Source organism: Heliangelus exortis, chromosome 14 (genome assembly GCF_036169615.1).
Source record: "Heliangelus exortis chromosome 14, bHelExo1.hap1, whole genome shotgun sequence".
NCBI classification, from domain to species: Eukaryota; Metazoa; Chordata; class Aves; order Apodiformes; family Trochilidae; genus Heliangelus; species Heliangelus exortis.
In genome coordinates, this window is record NC_092435.1 from 13,384,941 (window position 1) to 13,401,832 (window position 16,892).

The following is a 16,892-nucleotide window of genomic DNA, read 5'->3' on the forward strand; positions in this document are numbered from 1 at the left end:
ACCTCTCTTTTGCCTGACTCAGACTCATAGAGTGCACTTCAAATTGAGTCCTGATAATCTGATTCATAGCCTTCCAAAAAAGAAATATTCTCACATACCTTTGATTCTGTGGTGTTTTTAAAAAAATCACTGTGTGATACTAAAGAAAATCTTTTTATAATTCGGTATTGATAAGAGACTGACACTTTTCTTGAAAACCAGGTGGATTGACTTGTGGGTTTTCTCCACCATCAGAAATGTGTTGTAAATACAGATTCTGAGTGGCAGGTTGGGGTTTTTTTGTTGTTTTCTTTTTTAAAGGAAAGTGAAATAGGTGTTATGATTTGGTAAGCCTGCAGGACAAGGTGTGAATTTTGTTCTTGAGTTTCATCAAGGTTCTACAAAATTTATTTACTTTTTAGTTTTGGGGCCTGTAACATGAACACAGAGGTATCTCAGACTCTACATAGGTTTGGTAGGAGCTTGGGGCCAAGCAGGTAACAGCAGCACAAGTTGCCTTGATTGTTCCAAGCCACTTGGGCCACCTGTAGTAAGTTCTCTGCCTAGAAGAGCCCCTTTCAGAAAGCTAAGAATGGCTTTTTCAGGACAGTCAAGGTCATGTTCAGCCTGACTTTGTATCTGCCTGCCAATTTGCTGCTCAAGGATGTTCTTCTTACTGACATTTAAAATATGTTAGCTGGGTTTTTTTAAATACCAAAGCTTTTATTTGCATGTACATCAAATTGGTAGTTTGGGGGCAGAGTGGTTTTGGTCCTGGTTTAATTTTTTCTAAGTTACACTAATGGACAAAGTACATCAGACCTGAATGAACTTCAGCTGCCTTTTTCTGAGTGCTTTCTGAAACTGTGCCTTTCATCATCCTTGCTGTCTAAAAGCATCTGACTTCAGATATTTTCTGATGCTTTCTTTCTCGTGAGCAGTCATTACAGGTCTCACCAGGCACCTATTGGCATCAGGGTGTGCAGGAGACTTTGTGCTGCTGGTTCCTACAAGCACTGTAACAGCCTAAGTGCCCTATTTTTATTGTTGCAAGCTGGCATTTTTCATATGCTCATAAAATTCACACAAATGTTTCAGTGGGAAGAGAAGATCCAGCACGTAGGAAATTCATGTTCGCTGTTAGGGTTTTATTTGACTGCAGCAGTATATATATAAAGGCCAAAATGAGTCAAGTTTAATGAGTCAAGTCATGTATGTCATAAATAATTGAGCATAGTGAAGGAAACCAAGGTTGTGGCAATGTATTTGTACAGCACCCAGCACCCAGGAGCTCTATGTTGGATCAGGGTTTCCAAGTCATCCTGAAAAATGGATGAGAAATAAAGACACATTTAATAATGTGTAGTGGAGTTGGGAACAGAGTGACAAAAGTCATCCTGAACTGGATCTTGACCTGAGGGTTTTTAGGAATGCTTGGTTCTAGAGATTTCTTCTGGGTTTTTTGCAGTAAATTGTATGAATGGAATAATCCTTACTCCTTGCAATTGTAATTTAATAATCCTCCCCTCCCAGTGCTTGAAAGTGCTGGGTTTAATTTGTAGGATCTTCTAAAAAGAAATGCAAACTGAAGGATGTGTCTGTATTTGAAGAAGATGCTATGGATACAAGCAAGCTGGGTAGTTCTTCATAAAAAGAATTAGACAAAACACTGCAGTTACATCACTGGGAAAACTGTTGCCATAAATGAAGTAACAAAAGTAAATCATAGTTTTGTTCTGTGAGGTTTTAGGCTTGGATTCTTTTTTTTGAGGGGATTTTCTTTGTAAGAGCAAATTTTGTTTTAGGTAGAATAAGACATGATGTAATAGCCAACATCTCGGGGTATTTGTGTCTGGTTCCAAGTTAAAATTTCCTTGTTTCCCTCCCACCTCCAAGAATGCTCTATTAACTGTTTCAGTAATGGATGTTTTCAGAAATGCTTCTTGTCTCAGCTGAATTTTAAGCAGCACAGAGGAATGTTTTCTTCTTGACACAATTCAGTGCCTTGACAATTTCCATGTAAAAGCCAGATTTATTTGCCATAGGTAAATGCAGTTAATTTTGCTTTTAATTCTAATATGATGACTTTGTGTTTAAAGGAAGCTCTTGAGCCTGATTGCCTGGATCCCCCCAAAAATAGCTCATTCTGCATTCAGGGACACTGCTGTGCTGATCTCCTCAGCATCAGGGAAGAGAGACTGTGCCTTTTTCTTCAGAATATGAAAACGAAAGGGCAGGAAAGGCAGAGGCATTGTTGGGCCCTCTCAGAGCTTGCATGCTTACTGTGGGAAGTGACCTTAATGATAACCCTGGCATTATTACTGCAAGGAAGTCATAGGATGGAGCTTTGGATAGGAAATAGCAACTGCTCTGAGATTCACTGTGTATTATAAAGTAGTCCCATTAGTCTGTTGGCAGTGAGAATTGTCTGGAATCCAAGACAATTGGCAGAAGAAAGTGGAGGGAATAAAATTATTTCACAGCTGAGGGAAAGGTAGAAAACACAACTGAGGAACTGGCATGAGCAAAAATGTCAGGTGTGGTTGGGCTCCTTTCCTCCCCAGAAGCTGGATGGTGTCAGGAAGGGCTGCACAGTGCCCCCTGATAGAGGTTAATTTTCTTTATAAGAAATTGATGTGAGCAAAGAGGAAATTATGTGTGCATAGAGAGAGAGCAATGAAGAAGGACTTGGGTCTCAGGTATTGCAATCTCCAACCCCTGACTCCAAAACTACCAACTACAGCCCAGGGCAGAAGTGCAGTGGTTGCTGTGCTGGGGACAATTCTGCTGACATCAAAGCCAGGCATGGGTGATACCATCTGGGAGGAATGATGCCTTGAGATCCATCCATTAATATGGATATCTACTTTTTTGTTAGCTTTATACATCCCTGCTTTAAACAAGCAAAATCCAAACCTACTTGGGTTGGATTCCTAGGAGCAATTTGGTTGTTTACAGTAAGAACTGAAAGTAAAAATAAAAATAAATAAATAAAGGGGTGGCAGAGAAGTTTTTACTTTACCTTCCAGGCAATAGGCAGTAGAAATGTCAGAGCCTGTACAACCTTGCTGGGTCAGGAATACTCACAGTCACAAAGAGGTAGAAGAGCTAAATACCATGAGAAAGCAAAAAACACATTTTAAAAAGACACAAAACATCTAATAACTTGTGTGAAATGGGGCATCTTTTGAAATTATGGCCTGAAGCCTTCTTGGGGTCTCGGTGAAAAAAAAAAAAAATCACATCTGGATAATTTTAGCAACTTTCTGTGGTGGGGCTGACTTGACTGGAGGGGGAATGGAACTGTGAGTAAAACAGAAGGCTTGGGTTTGCTGAGTTCCACTGACATTTAGGTTGGCTCAGCTGCTCTTCAGTACAGAAACAAAGATTTTATTTATTTGAGTTTTGGGGTTTTGTTTGTTTGTTTGTTTTGTTTGTTTGTTTTTATAGCAAATTCTGCTTAGACTGTGATCATCCTGGCTCTGAGCATTTTCCTTCCTCCTCAGGAAACCCCAGTCTCTCATGACCTCAGAGTTTCTTCTCTTCCCTTGACATGCCTGAACATCCACAAGCTTCTCTCATAGCATCCCTTCCTCTCCTGAAAATTTTGGCATGTGGCAATTAAGTGACTCTGAGACCAAGCCCTGAGTCTCCATTAATACAGATTCACCTAATGTCAAAATCATAGATTCTGTTTCCCTGTTGGAGAACAACCCCTGCTCAGGACCTCTGCCCCTGTTTGTGGAGGTTGCAACTTTTTGAGATCAGGTTATAAAGCACCTTGGTTATGTGCTGTCCTTGGAAACAGATGCACATCCACATATTTATATTTATAATAGGACTATTTCATAAGGGCATAGCTCAGCAAAAAAAAAAAAAAAAAAAAATTAAAATTGCTGGTGTTTTTGTTTTTTTTTTTTTTTTTAGGAATGATGTTGCATTGGTTCCAAATCACTTCTTTAACAGCCAAAGTATGTGTTTGACCATCTGCATTTTTAAAATAGGAAAAAACAAACATAAATCAACAGTGATTAATTAAGGAAAAATAGCAAATTTCTTACTCAAACATGAGGATGGTTCTGATTGCCTGTAGAAAGTAGTTTGTAAAAAGAGCTTAGAGCTAAGATTTAGTTAGCCTTTTTAAAATTTTGCCTATGGCCCAGTGATGGTAGAATAATGTTGTAATTAAAATTAATGTGATTGCATGTTTGCTTTTTGGAAAAGAAGTAACATTATGGCTGTGGGTTCATGGATGTTCAAGTAGCTTCATCTGTTCACATAGGAGATTAGGTCAGAAACTAAACAAAAGACCTAATGCTGGAAAATTGTAAGACAATTGTGAGTTTAAAAGTAGAAATGAACAGTGAGGACAAAGATAATTGGTCTTTTAGCTTCTCCTTATAAAAACAATGGTTTATTTGCCTTTTAAATGGGCCAGTAAAATTGAATTGACACCCTACCTGTAGTGCATGCAGAACAGGACAGTCAGGAAGAAGCAGCTATGAGAAACAGGCAGAGAAGCTTAAGAGGTGAAGATTTTGTAAAACCAATAAAAGGCACAGTCTGAAAACATGGAAAGGCTGAAAGATCTGCAGTGAGTACAAACCTGAATCAGAGGAAATAAGACTGGGCAGGGAGATGTACTTGTTAGAAGATGATGTTAGTGATCCCCCAGAATTTTTTAGGGAAAAAAGCAAGGAGTATCTGAGAGGTCAAATCAGCTTTCACCTGTGCTGGGATGCTCTGTGCAGGCAGCAGCTCCGTGTTGGCTCTTTGGGGTCATGTTCACTGATGGATTTTTAATTTTCTTTCTCAGATTACTGGCAAATTGAGAATGGGCTCTTTGCATAAATGAGCACAGTCTGCTGTGAAAATAGTTACACCTTGAGTGCTTTAAAATAGCTACAAGTTTGTCCAAAGCACAAAGACCTTGAACCATTTTCAAACTGTTGACCACAGGTGCTCTTAGGACAGGAGAGAGCACAAACCCAACCAGGTCTCAGCTGGTTCCCAGCACCGTGCTGGGAGGAACTGGTCCATGCTGGAGCTGACCTTGAGCACTGGACCTCTTCTTTCTACTGACTCCAGAGGGTTCAGGATATTGGAGTCTTAATAATTTCTAATCTCCATTACAGTCCTACACTGAGACAGCTTTCTGAGCATCCTTGTGAATCCTTTTTCAGATACAGGATGGAGTCACAGTTCTCAAGTGTTCCAGAGCTTTATACTTTGTAGCTGATAAGAAACAACTGGCAAAGCCAGGATTGTTTGAAATACTCTGGGTTTTTGGGGTCAGGAGACGTTTGAGAATACATTTTGTTTGCATTGCAAGAAGGGATGTTTCCTGGAATAATTGTTCTTCTCTCCTTGCTCTGCAGTAGAGAATCTACATAAAGAACTAGTAAAGTAGGCCAATAATAAATATGTAAAAGCCTGATCTGAGAGGTATGAACTCAGTGGTTATGAGGACACCCAGCTCTGCTAGCCCCACTTCAGTGATTATTCCCATAGAATTAGAAGGTTTACCTGCCATGGAAATTATTTTGAGACTGCCAGACTTTCTGGTGTCTTTATTTTCCCCTTTTTTCACCTCTAATGTAGTGCCTTTTATTTGTTACTTCAGCAGATAATTTTTATTGTAGCTTTCCTACTTTATATCCTGCTGGTATATAGTTTAACAAAATGCCTTTTGAAATAGTGTATTTAATTCCTCAGTCATGCCTCTGGGAATCAATTCTTGCTGTATTATAACTCCTTTTATATCTTTTCTCTACTGTGGCTGAGAACTTCCACAGACTTTTCTTTCAGAAATCACTACTTCTTATTCCCTCTCTGTGCCTCATGTGCATCTCTTTTCTGTCTACACCAGCTGTTGTTTGCTGCTGGTATCCATGTCTGGTCATGCTCTATTACAGTGCCCTAAACTCTTCTAAAAAAATCCTTAAGAGAATTTATATTTTTCCATCTGGAACTGATGTAAGAAAATAGAATTTTCACACCTGACTACTTATTCCAGGTGTTATCTATGATGCTGTGTCAACAAGCTGATATGATGAAGAATCCTTTTTAGACTTACTTTAGCAGGCTTTAGTGATTCTGAATGGGAGCATTTCTGGTAGGAAATGTTCCATGATGGTACTTTGAGAAGTAACAATGCTGTATATTTCTGTGTAAATGTCATGTCTTCTTTCCTGGTAATTACTTCCCCTTGCATTTTGCTAAGTTAAGTGTGCAGCATTTTGGCAAAAGTGGTTAATGGGGCTAGCTGAAACTTGTTAAATCCAGTTCTTGACAAACAAAATTGTCAATCTTGAATGAACATTTTCCTGGGAAACTTATTTTCATTACAAATGGGACTTGCTCATCCCAGTCCAGCAATGCTTCTGTTTAGAAGTGCTGCTATCCTGTAGTGGATTTCAGTAGTAGCATTTTGAGTATGGACCCCAGCCCCAGCATCCCACATCTCAGGCTCCTCTAATGCAGTCTCCTTCCTTGAAAAGAACCCAGGCTCATAAGAAGTTTATTCTGTTCCTTCAGAGCTGAACAACAGAGAAACTCTTTTCCCTGCAACTCCCAGGAAGCTGACATTTATAAATTGAAATACTTCCTTTTTTGTCCAAAATGGTCAATGTTCAGTTCAGAAAACCTAAGAAATTGTGTTTCCCCAGATAAGAACCTGTGAAACACAACACCTTTCACTACATTTTGGTTATTTTCTGGTACCAGATGAGTTTGTCAGGACACCAGGATGGTTAATGACTAAAAGCCTTCAGAGTAAGGGATATCCATTTTGCTCCCATGAAGCAACAATGTGTTCCTCATTTGTGTGGTTATTAGGGAGCCCAACACTTTCCAAATTGCTGCTGAAACATTTAACACTTCCTTGAAAAGCCAACAATTCCTCACTGAAAAAGACCACACACAGATCTCGTACAGAGATTTCAGAGTTGTGGACTCCAAATGAATAAAGCATCCAGATTTCTTTGAAGCAGATCTGATTTAAGGTGGGAAACCAGAGAAAACTACATCTTAATCTTTTGACTTTTAGGCAAACCTGACATTTTTCACATAGCTGCTAAAAGAGCTCTCAAGGTGCTACTCAAGGGAGGGAAGGTATTTTACAGACAAGCAATGTAATCTCATGTTTGGTTTTAAAGATTTTTTTAACATTAGTGGATTGTAACAACATAGCAGGACAAGTCACAATCACAAATATGCTCAGGCTAGTACAATGGTGACAAAGTTGGTACAATTCCCAGCTAAACTGAAACGACTATATGTAAAATCTTATTAATTCATTCCACCTACTGCATCATGGAGAGTGATTTCAGTATTGCTTAGAAACTTTACTTAAAATTACACCTTGAAAGATTGTTTGCATTCATTACTAGACAGATTTTAACACTCCTGTTTGGCTTTGTTAGTCTGTTCACAGTTTTCCAGAGGAGTTTATGCCATCTTTGGATTCTATGACCAGATGTCAATGAACACACTGACTTCATTTTGTGGAGCCCTTCACACATCCTTCATCACACCCAGCTTCCCAACAGATGCAGATGTGCAATTTGTCATCCAGATGCGGCCAGCACTGAAAGGAGCCATCTTGAGTCTCTTGACTTATTACAAATGGGAAAAGTTTGTGTACCTCTACGACACAGAACGGGGTAAGCACCATCATTTTAAGTGATTTTTCTGCTAACTTGCTGTATCACCAGTATCAGGATGTGCAGCCCATCCCAGTTTTCTTCTGGGTGCAGGCAGCACATTCTGATGGTCCTAGGGTTGTTCTGAAGAAGGTAAAATGAATGGATAAATGAAAAGAAGGCATCTTCATGTTAGTGATCATTTATAAAGAGATTGTCTGGAGGATAATGGTAGCACTGTAAGCATTAAATTTGGAACACCTGGTTTCCATGGAACCACAGACTCCACACTTGCCAGTGGTTTTGAGCTTTGCAAAATATCTAAAGTCAGCACTATGAAGGAGGCTGCTCAGCAAGACCTTCCCCTTTGCACGACATTGCAAATCCCACACCACTTTACATAAATGCTCATTTCTCCTGTCACTGGACAAATAGAATCCATGCAAAGATATCCTCTGGAGATGTCTTGGCATCAACAGTGGTCTAGGAATATAATTTATAAGACTTGGTTAGGGCTCTGGTGCATTGAAGGTGCTCTAGATATGTCACATGGATATCCAGTGATGAATTCAGATACATGACAAGAATGACCAGAGATGTGTTTCACTAAATGAAAACATACTAAAACCAGTGTTTTCACACCTAAGCTAACTACTAAGAAGCACCTAAGGTAGCAAATCCTGCCTAAGCACCAAAACCCCTTTTCTGTGAGGAATCCTGCACGTTTCTCTGTAGCAGCTGTTGCCACCTTCTCTGAGTGGTACAGAATTTGGTTACAGATTTTACCTGGTTTGCATTTTTTGCATCAGAGAGCTTCAAATCAAAGGGGTCTGGATAGAGCCAAAGCAGCTTCAATCCCATTCCCTGGTTCCTCTGACAAAATTCTGGTACTCTAGGCTATTGCATGTTGGAAAAAGATGCAGTGCTCTGTGGCTGTGCTTTTCACAGTGAAGCTTCATAGCATCACCCAACTGAGGACATACTGTGTGGTGAAAGGAAATGATTTTTAGTCTGGTTTAGGTGAATACCAAAAATTGAGAGTTTTAGTTGAGTGATTTGGAGGACTTGGGCATTTCTATTGTTGAAAAAAGCTAGCAGTGAGATCAAGTAGAAAGTATGGAGATGTAAAGAATGCCATTAATTTTTAAATCCATATTTTTTGATAGTTCACTTTTAAATGAAAGCTTCTGTGAATATGCCCTTTGGTTGAGTAAGAAAGGTTTGATGTGCCAAATGTGATTAAACTTGCAGCATGTGATAAAGTAAAATGTCCTGTTTTCCAGGACTGATGAAACTTACCATGATTAAACCTAATGAAGTTTGCTTGGGAAAGAGATGCATCAGGCATCCAAGATCCAAATAAGAAATTTGGCACTTTGGACTGGAAAAAGCATCAAAAACAGTGGGAGTTTTACCAGAACTTTGGATGGCAAAGCTGTCAGATGAACTGGGATAGTAACAGAAGTCATGATGCAAAATGTACTGACATACTTATATTTTCTACAGTTCTCAGTGTATACAATATTTAGGTAGACACAAGTCTAATCATGAGCTTATTCTGATGACTGATCTCTCTGGAACAGTTTAGGTTGTATCTGGGCTTCACTTTACCTTGTTCATACCAAGGTTAAAACCCAGCTCTGGCTGGTGAAATTAGTCCCAGAGATCTGTTTCTTAAGGATGGAAGAGACATCAGTGCCTAAGGATACCCTTGCTGACTGGGTTTGAGGTGTTTGGGATAACCTTACCACATCTTATCTTTCCTTCCTATGCATACGTCTTCATTTACTGTTGTCTGAGGACATATTTCCTATCTGCTAAAGCAGGAACAACAATGTAAAGTTTATTGTATTCAATTACTGCTGGGTTAGTTAGGTTAAACTTGGTAGTAGCCTTACCAGAGCTATATTTGCTGTATTCTTCCAAAATGAAAATAAACAAGAAGATTCTTGTGGGTGGGAGTTGCAGGACAATTAGGTACTGAGAAATAAACAGATTTTTTTGTTTGATGAGCAGCAATCATGGATGATGGCACCTGAAGCCTTTGGCATTTCTAGTGTGCTGCCAAATTTCTTGCCTTTAAATACAAAAAAGCATCTCCAGAGGTTGAACAATCATCGTGGTGAATGACTGCCTGGGTAGGGCAGTGAGCAGGCTGTGCATGTTCCTGAGCTGCCATCTGAAATGAAACCACCAGAGCTGGCCCAGGTTTTATTAATTCCTCTCTTAGGTATTTGACTGCTTGGGGCACAAGCACTGGAGACAGAAGGTATTAAGCAGTTTACCAGCAGTTCCTGAAATAAACTATTTAAATGCTGCCTTCCTATGAAGATTATTATCTCACTGGTTTGTTCTGACAGTCTGAGGAATGGCAAAACACCAGACAACTCTTCTGTCTATTTAGCAGTAGCTATGTGTTTAATTGTTGTTGCAAGTAGTTTTACAGTGTTCTGATGAAGCAAATCACTGCCATAGATTAAACATTTGCATTTATGTACCTAAATACTGCAGCATATTGCAGATTCCATACACAACTGAACAAACTTTTTTGTGGTTTTATTCTGCTCGTTGATCTACTTTGGTTTAAGCTTAGGAGAATAGAGAATCAGCTTTATAAAACTGGCTTCCTTAAGCAGTGGCTTTTTTTTTTTTTTTAGCTTTGCCATCAAATCATATAATCACATGGTTCCCCCTCAGTGACGTCAGGCACAGTATTGTGATGGTTTTTGGCCCCTGCAAGGAAGCCAAAAGATAAATCTGAAACAATTGCCTATGAAGTTAAGATCTACAATTACACAGCTAGGTGGTGAAGCTTTCAATCCAGTGAGTTAGTGTGTGTGTTTTATATTTCTAAGTACATTATATTCTGTTGCTATGAGATGACTGGATATTGCAGATTGTGCTCTCAAATGTATATTTATGTGCAGGCACAAAATTTAGTTTCTTAAAAACAGTTAAAGCTCACAGGAAGAAAATTAAATATGAGATTTATTAATTCCAGCAGCAAGAATTACGTCTGATCATTGTTTATTTCAGTTGCTGGGCTTATTTTTTCTGTGAAGAAGCTGAAATTTAAGAGAAATATCAAATTGCATGTTCTTCTTCTAGAACCAGGAGAGAAAATAATCATACTTTGTGGAGAGTAATGATGCTGCAAGGGGAAGAAAGGACATTCATTAAGCAGTCTATGGAAGAAACAGGCATATGTTCTTTCCATGCCACATGCTTTTATTTCATGTGAAAAGGAAATTCAAGGTTGAGTTCTGTTTGTATTAATTCCCATCAGTAAGTTGACTCTGTTGGTTGCTGTGATGCATGCAAAATATCTGATTAATTATGTGGTGCTGACTGCCTTGGTAGGCTGCTCTGCAGTAGAACTAAGAGTAATTAAGATTATGTCAGAATGAAATGAGATGGGGTTACATACAGAAATCTATTAAGGATTTGAGTGGCACTTGTCAGGAAAGTCACCTTTTGCATCTCATGCTGAGGATTAAGTTTCATCAAAAACCTCAGGTTTATTTCACAGAATGTCTTTGGTTGGAAGAGACCTTCAAGATTATCCAGCCCAGCCTTTGACCACCATAAATAAATTTCCAGCCTTTAGGTCTCTTTCTGCTCTTGCTTTGCTCTATTGCAAATTAGATGTTATTCCACTGGAGTCAGTGAACTGGAGCAACACAGGTGTGGATGTGGGAACTTCTGGGTTCCATGGTCACCTTAGCATTGCCTGGATGGGGGGAGTACTTCTCATTTACTTGTAAAAATGTTACAGTAGATTGTAAGACTAAACTTCTGTTTATTTAAACTTCCATAATGATCCTTAAGTAACATTTCAGTTTCTTTTTGCCTAAGAAGCACTGTTTAGTAAAGATAACTCATTTTCCATCTGTCAGTGCAACACAGGCCTTTTCTCCTACATTACTTTGATTTGTCAGACCTGCTGTGCTCAAAGACATTGATTCCTGTCATGTAGATCATTGAAATAAAATCACACCAAGTGATTTCTGTGATATGTGCATCAAGCTTCTTCCTCTTCCTTCAGATCACAGGAGTCATCACAGGACAGGAAAGGGACTTTGTGTGGTGCCTGGGAGCTCAGTTCAGACAGAGGTACAGACAGATCACAGCCTTGATGGCTTTGTAACCTCTCTAAATCTGAAAATCATCTGTCATTTGCTTTTGGTTTAGTCTGGAAGGAGTTATCTTGTGACACCTAAAATCAAGGAAAAAAAGAAAATTTGGTAAATTATTGCTGTCTAATGTTACAGTTTTTAAAAACTGGTTAACACTTGCTAGGTAAAAGCTGAGGCATGGAAGTGTTCATCTAAAGCCCCATTTTATGTAGCTCAGCAGCACTGAAAATACCTGCTTTAAAAGTGATTACATCTTCAAATTTTGCTGCCACGGAAACAAAAAAACCTGACCTGAACATAACAGGTAGGTAAGGATACAGAAGGCCTGAAAATAGTTTCAGAAAATATGACCTGTCATATTTCTCTTAAATATAAAACCCCCAGGTACCCTGTTGCATGAAGAAATGTAAGGTAAAGAGTAAAAAAAAAAAAAAAAAATTTAAAATTAAAAAAAAAAATTTAAAAAAGAGGTACCACTGTAAGCTTGGGTACAAGGCAATGAGGTCTGATTCACTGCTTCTGCTGAAGGCAGAGAATAACTCTTCTGTTTAGTTCTGTTTTTACAAAATGAGGTTAGTTATCTATTGCTATCAAAGGACAAGGCACTTCTGTACAGCTTTCCCTGGAGAGAGAGATTGGAGCTGATAAAAGAAGCAGTATCTAGAACCAGGCTCATTATATCTACCACAAAATTAAATGATGGCTTTTTTTTCTTTTAATGAAATCAGAGTTGCCCTGAACATTACTGATATGTAGAACATAACATTTTTTGCAAAACATCTGGGACGAGATTAAATTTTGTGCAGTCTAAAAGGACTCTGCTTTAGAACCTGATGGATTCCTGGGGATTTTGGAATATCAGCTTCTGGTCTCAGGACTGCTGAAAGCAGCAATGAAAAATATAATGAAACACAGAGTGGCTGCCTCCTGTTTATAAGCACTTCCCATGAGCAGAGAGGTGCAAAAGAACTCTTTGCATGTAGCTCATTTATTAAACTTTGTTGTCTTTCTGCACGTCAGAAGATTTGTAAAGACCAATCTTCAGTGAATTGGAAAAATAAAACATCAGCATTGGCAAACCCTGCATTCAGCATCTGCTGAACAGCCACGTATCAAAAGAATCAATAACTGAGCTGTCCATTACCATGGTTGCTCTTCAGAGCACAGGAGTTGTTCCATTTAAGGCTGCCTACATTTTCTCAGAATTAAACACTGACCTCTGCCATTCTAAAAATTGTCATTCTTTTCTGCTGGTATGTTTATACCTGTTTAATTCTCAGTTGCACCTATAAATTTGGTGCTGTATTTTGCTTACACTTTTAAAAGGATGAAAGGGGTTTAAATCTTGAGATTATCTTCTGTAAATATCAGTCTCTGGTAAAGAATAATGGAACATATAAAGCATGCTTGGAAGACTATAAAACATCAAAGCTGACAAAACAGGGCAGAATGCCTGCAAACCTTGATTCTTCTGAGGTTTTTGGCTCTTTTGCAGAAGCGTTCTGGACAGCAGCCCAGGATCATGGGGATGACACCAAGACAATATCAATTGCTGGCATTTAGGTAGCTGGGTAGAGGAGCTGCCTCATTCTCCTTTCCCACTTATTTGTATACTGGGAAATGCATAACAGGGAATAAAATCTTGACCAGACCTCTGAAGCTGAGGCTCAGCTTCCATGTCACAGGAACAGGCATCACCAAACAAGCATCACAGGTCTGTGCATCTGAAGAACCATGTGCCCCAGTGGTTGCCACCCAGAAAGTTTCTTCTAAGTCATCATCTTGGCAGAAGGGAACTTGCAATGTGGCCACAAAATGTTTCCTTTTTTGCATGGCTTTGCTTGAAAGGCTGTGATGGAGGATGATGTTTTCAAAGCCTGATGCAATAGGAAGTGTACACAGTGTAAATACCCTTATAGTAGAAAATCCATTCTTTAGATTTAAAGAATAATTATACCTGATATAGTTATGTGCAATAAGAAAATTATCTGTTTCTTTCACTATCAGCCTTTTGGGAGTGAGTGATTTTGCCATCTTGTAATGCTAGAATTTGTATTTGTGGAGAATGGAAAGTCATAGATACTGCTTGGCAATATTTGTATGAAATATAAGTAATTTACCCTGACAAAGAGGCAAATCTTGACATTCTTATTTAGGACACATTGCTTCATTGCTTTCAAGCAGTATAATCAATGAACTAAGGCTCTGTTCAGGAAATGTGCCATAGCCTCAACTGAGATATTCCAGGATAGCTTCACTGTTTGACTTTACTGCTTGAATGTTTTTGGCAATAATCTGAGCCTGAACAGTTAAATGTAGCTTTTGATAATCACTCTCCATTTATTTCCCTGAAATCTCTGAAGTCTCATAGAGACTTCTTTTATCTTGGTCTCTGTGGCACACAGATACAAAAAGCCCTTTTCCTGAGCCTTCCCCAAACAAACATTGAGACCCTGTGTTGGCTGGTTTTTGGGTGCACTGGGTGCCTTAAGCAGTTTTCTCCAGATCTTTCCCATTAGCTGCTATTTGTTTAGCTTACCCCAGTAATTACTTAACCCTTTTTTTCTAGCTTATGAACAAGAGGAGTCAATCAACTTTGAAAGTCATCCTGCATGAGATGTATCAGGCTGGTAAGACTAAGATGCAGCTGAAGACCAGCAGCATGGAATTCATGGCAGAATTCTGTCCTGCAGCTCTGTGCCTCTTAACAGGTCCTCTGTATCCACAGAGGTTTCAGGTTGATGTTGAGATACCCAGGCAAAATGCCTGAGCATCCCATGAGGCTGTCAGAACACACACTCCTCTCAGCAGTGTTTTCAAGCACTGAATAACTGCACATATACAACAGAATTGTAGTTTATTGCAGTCCCTGAGGGTCAGGAGGTGTGTCAGGCCATTTATGAAGAAAATGAGCCCCAGTGTTTCCTGTGTGGTGTTGTGATGCCATCCAATCTTCCATCCACACGTCATGGTGGTGTGATGGGATATGATGGTGGTGTGAATCCAGCTGTGGCTGAGAGAGCATCAGGATCTGACCTTGCTTGATGTAAAATCAGCTGGAAAAACTGAGTCAGAACATTGAAGGTACAGAGTGCAAACAGGGAAACTCTGGATAAATAATTTCTGGAAGCCTAAAGCAGGGTGTGTGCTACCCTCGTGGTCCTAAGGAAAGCAACTGGAGCCCTCAGGAACATAAGGTGAGGCCCTGAATGGCTTGAGTAGAAAAGAGGAGAACTAACAGCATTGCCATTCACTTGTGCCTTAAAGATGAAGTCTGCAAACAATTGTATTTATAAACTGTCTTGTCTAAACACATGCATTTGAATACTTAGCTTTTCATAAATATGCATGTTTTGTCAACTCCTGCTAGAGCCCACATTTAATTTTGTTTATTGTATGCACAAGTCATTTAAGCAGCAGAAGCTTTTTTTCTCAGTTGATTTTATAGGTGTGTAAGCAAGACTCAAATGATCAGAATCTCACATTTCTGTGTTTCTTGAAACAAAGCTAAAGGGCAAGGCAGTTTCCAAGTGCAGGTGGAGAGGATAGAAGGGAGGAGCTGTTGGCCACTCTGCTCTGGGACAAGGAGGCAATTGCAAGGCTTTGCTTGGAGTCAGAGGAGATGAGGTCAGGTCTGTTGACCCTAGGACTTTTTGGGTTAGAAAGGAAAGCTGTAGAAAATAACACCTACATGCAAAGAACTCTGAGTAAACATTTTTGCCAGACCTATTTATTTAACCCTTCTTGTCCAGCAGATCTAGGGGTTTCCTTAAAGTTAGTTTGGTTAAGTATTTTCTTTTGCATCTGTGTATAGAGCAGAGCTTTAAAGACTGGCAGCCTCTGGTGTCTTTAGCATCCAGATGCTCAGAGCAAGGCAGGCAAGTGGCACCAGGGGAGATGTGCTGGGTCTGCTCAGGGAAGGGAAGTGTCTCACTGGCTTCAGGGCTGCATAAGGGAAATTTTATTTTGAGTGGGACTGGAGAAAGCATGGCAGTGTGTTAGCATGTTAGCATTCTTAAAAGTTCACAACTTTCACAAGTGATTCACAAGTATCACCCTTCACTGGATCTTGGTTGTATGTTTACTCCTCACGTGGATCTTCACCTAGAAATGGTTCATTCTTAACCTGAGTGACAGCTATTGTTGTTGCTATTGTTATTATTATTGTTATTATTATTATTATTTATTATTATTATTACTAGTGGCCCAGGATATTTTGTGGAACAGTGGCTGTTTCTTGTTCACAAAGAAGGAACTAGTTTCCTACCTGTGCTGCTTGTGCTATGATGATGGAATAGTGAGAAGATCTTTAGCACAAGCAAATGAACTTTTCACCAGCTGAAGAACTTCTGTGGAAATAGCACAGGCTGTTGTAGCTTGATGGAATGACTATAATAGTTGCAAGTGGTAAAAAACATCAAAAAATTGAGAGTTCTCCAGTGGTTGAGATATATATATGAATTAAATGGAGGATCTCAACAAGTTAGTAAAGCAAAACTTTTGTAGAGTGACCTCAGATACTCTAAATCAGGTTCTCAGCTAAGCAATGCCACATTCTCTTCTCACTACCAGAAGAGAGGCTTTGTAGATTTTTAATTTCTTTTGATACAGAACTGTAGAGCATGCTGGGTGAATGGTGTGTAAGAATTTAGCTTTGTTAAGGGCTTGATGCTTTTGAAGTGCTTTTCACTTTTTGGTCTCAAACAACAATGAATTAAGATCAACAGTATCTGTGTGGGGGCATGCAAGGGTTTTTAGTCCTGTTTTTCAGATGAAAGAGTTGGTGTACTGATCAGGAGGTTAACAACCTGATCTTCTGTAAACTTCTGTGGAAATACCTTTGAGCTGAAAGCACAGTGAGCTTTGACATAAGAGATGTACAGAATGTCATGCTGCAATGAGTGTGGTTAGTAATGAAGAAGTTTTTCATTTTTCTACACAAAACCCCCCTTATCATTTGACCATGAACTTCACTTTTGACCTAGAAAAGAACTTGAGCCTTTGGAAAAACATAATGGATTACTAAGAAGCTTTGCATTTAGGGTAGTTCACTGAGCAGTGTTTGACATGGACTTGGTTATAGCTTCAGTACCTCCCTTCATCTGTGACATTTGGCCCTTCCTGATGTAGTTTC

General features: G+C 39.2%; 1 protein-coding gene across 5 annotated transcripts in view; it reads left to right on the top strand.

Moving 5' to 3' along the window:
* Positions 1-16,892, top strand: part of GRIA3 (glutamate ionotropic receptor AMPA type subunit 3) — a 145,862-nt gene that overhangs the window by 25,479 nt on the left and 103,491 nt on the right. For all 5 annotated transcript variants that reach the window (XM_071757473.1, XM_071757474.1, XM_071757472.1 and 2 more), the window contains exon 3: positions 7,404-7,643. In XM_071757473.1, coding sequence (XP_071613574.1) covers positions 7,404-7,643 — 240 coding nt within the window. The remainder of the gene's footprint in view (positions 1-7,403; positions 7,644-16,892) is intronic.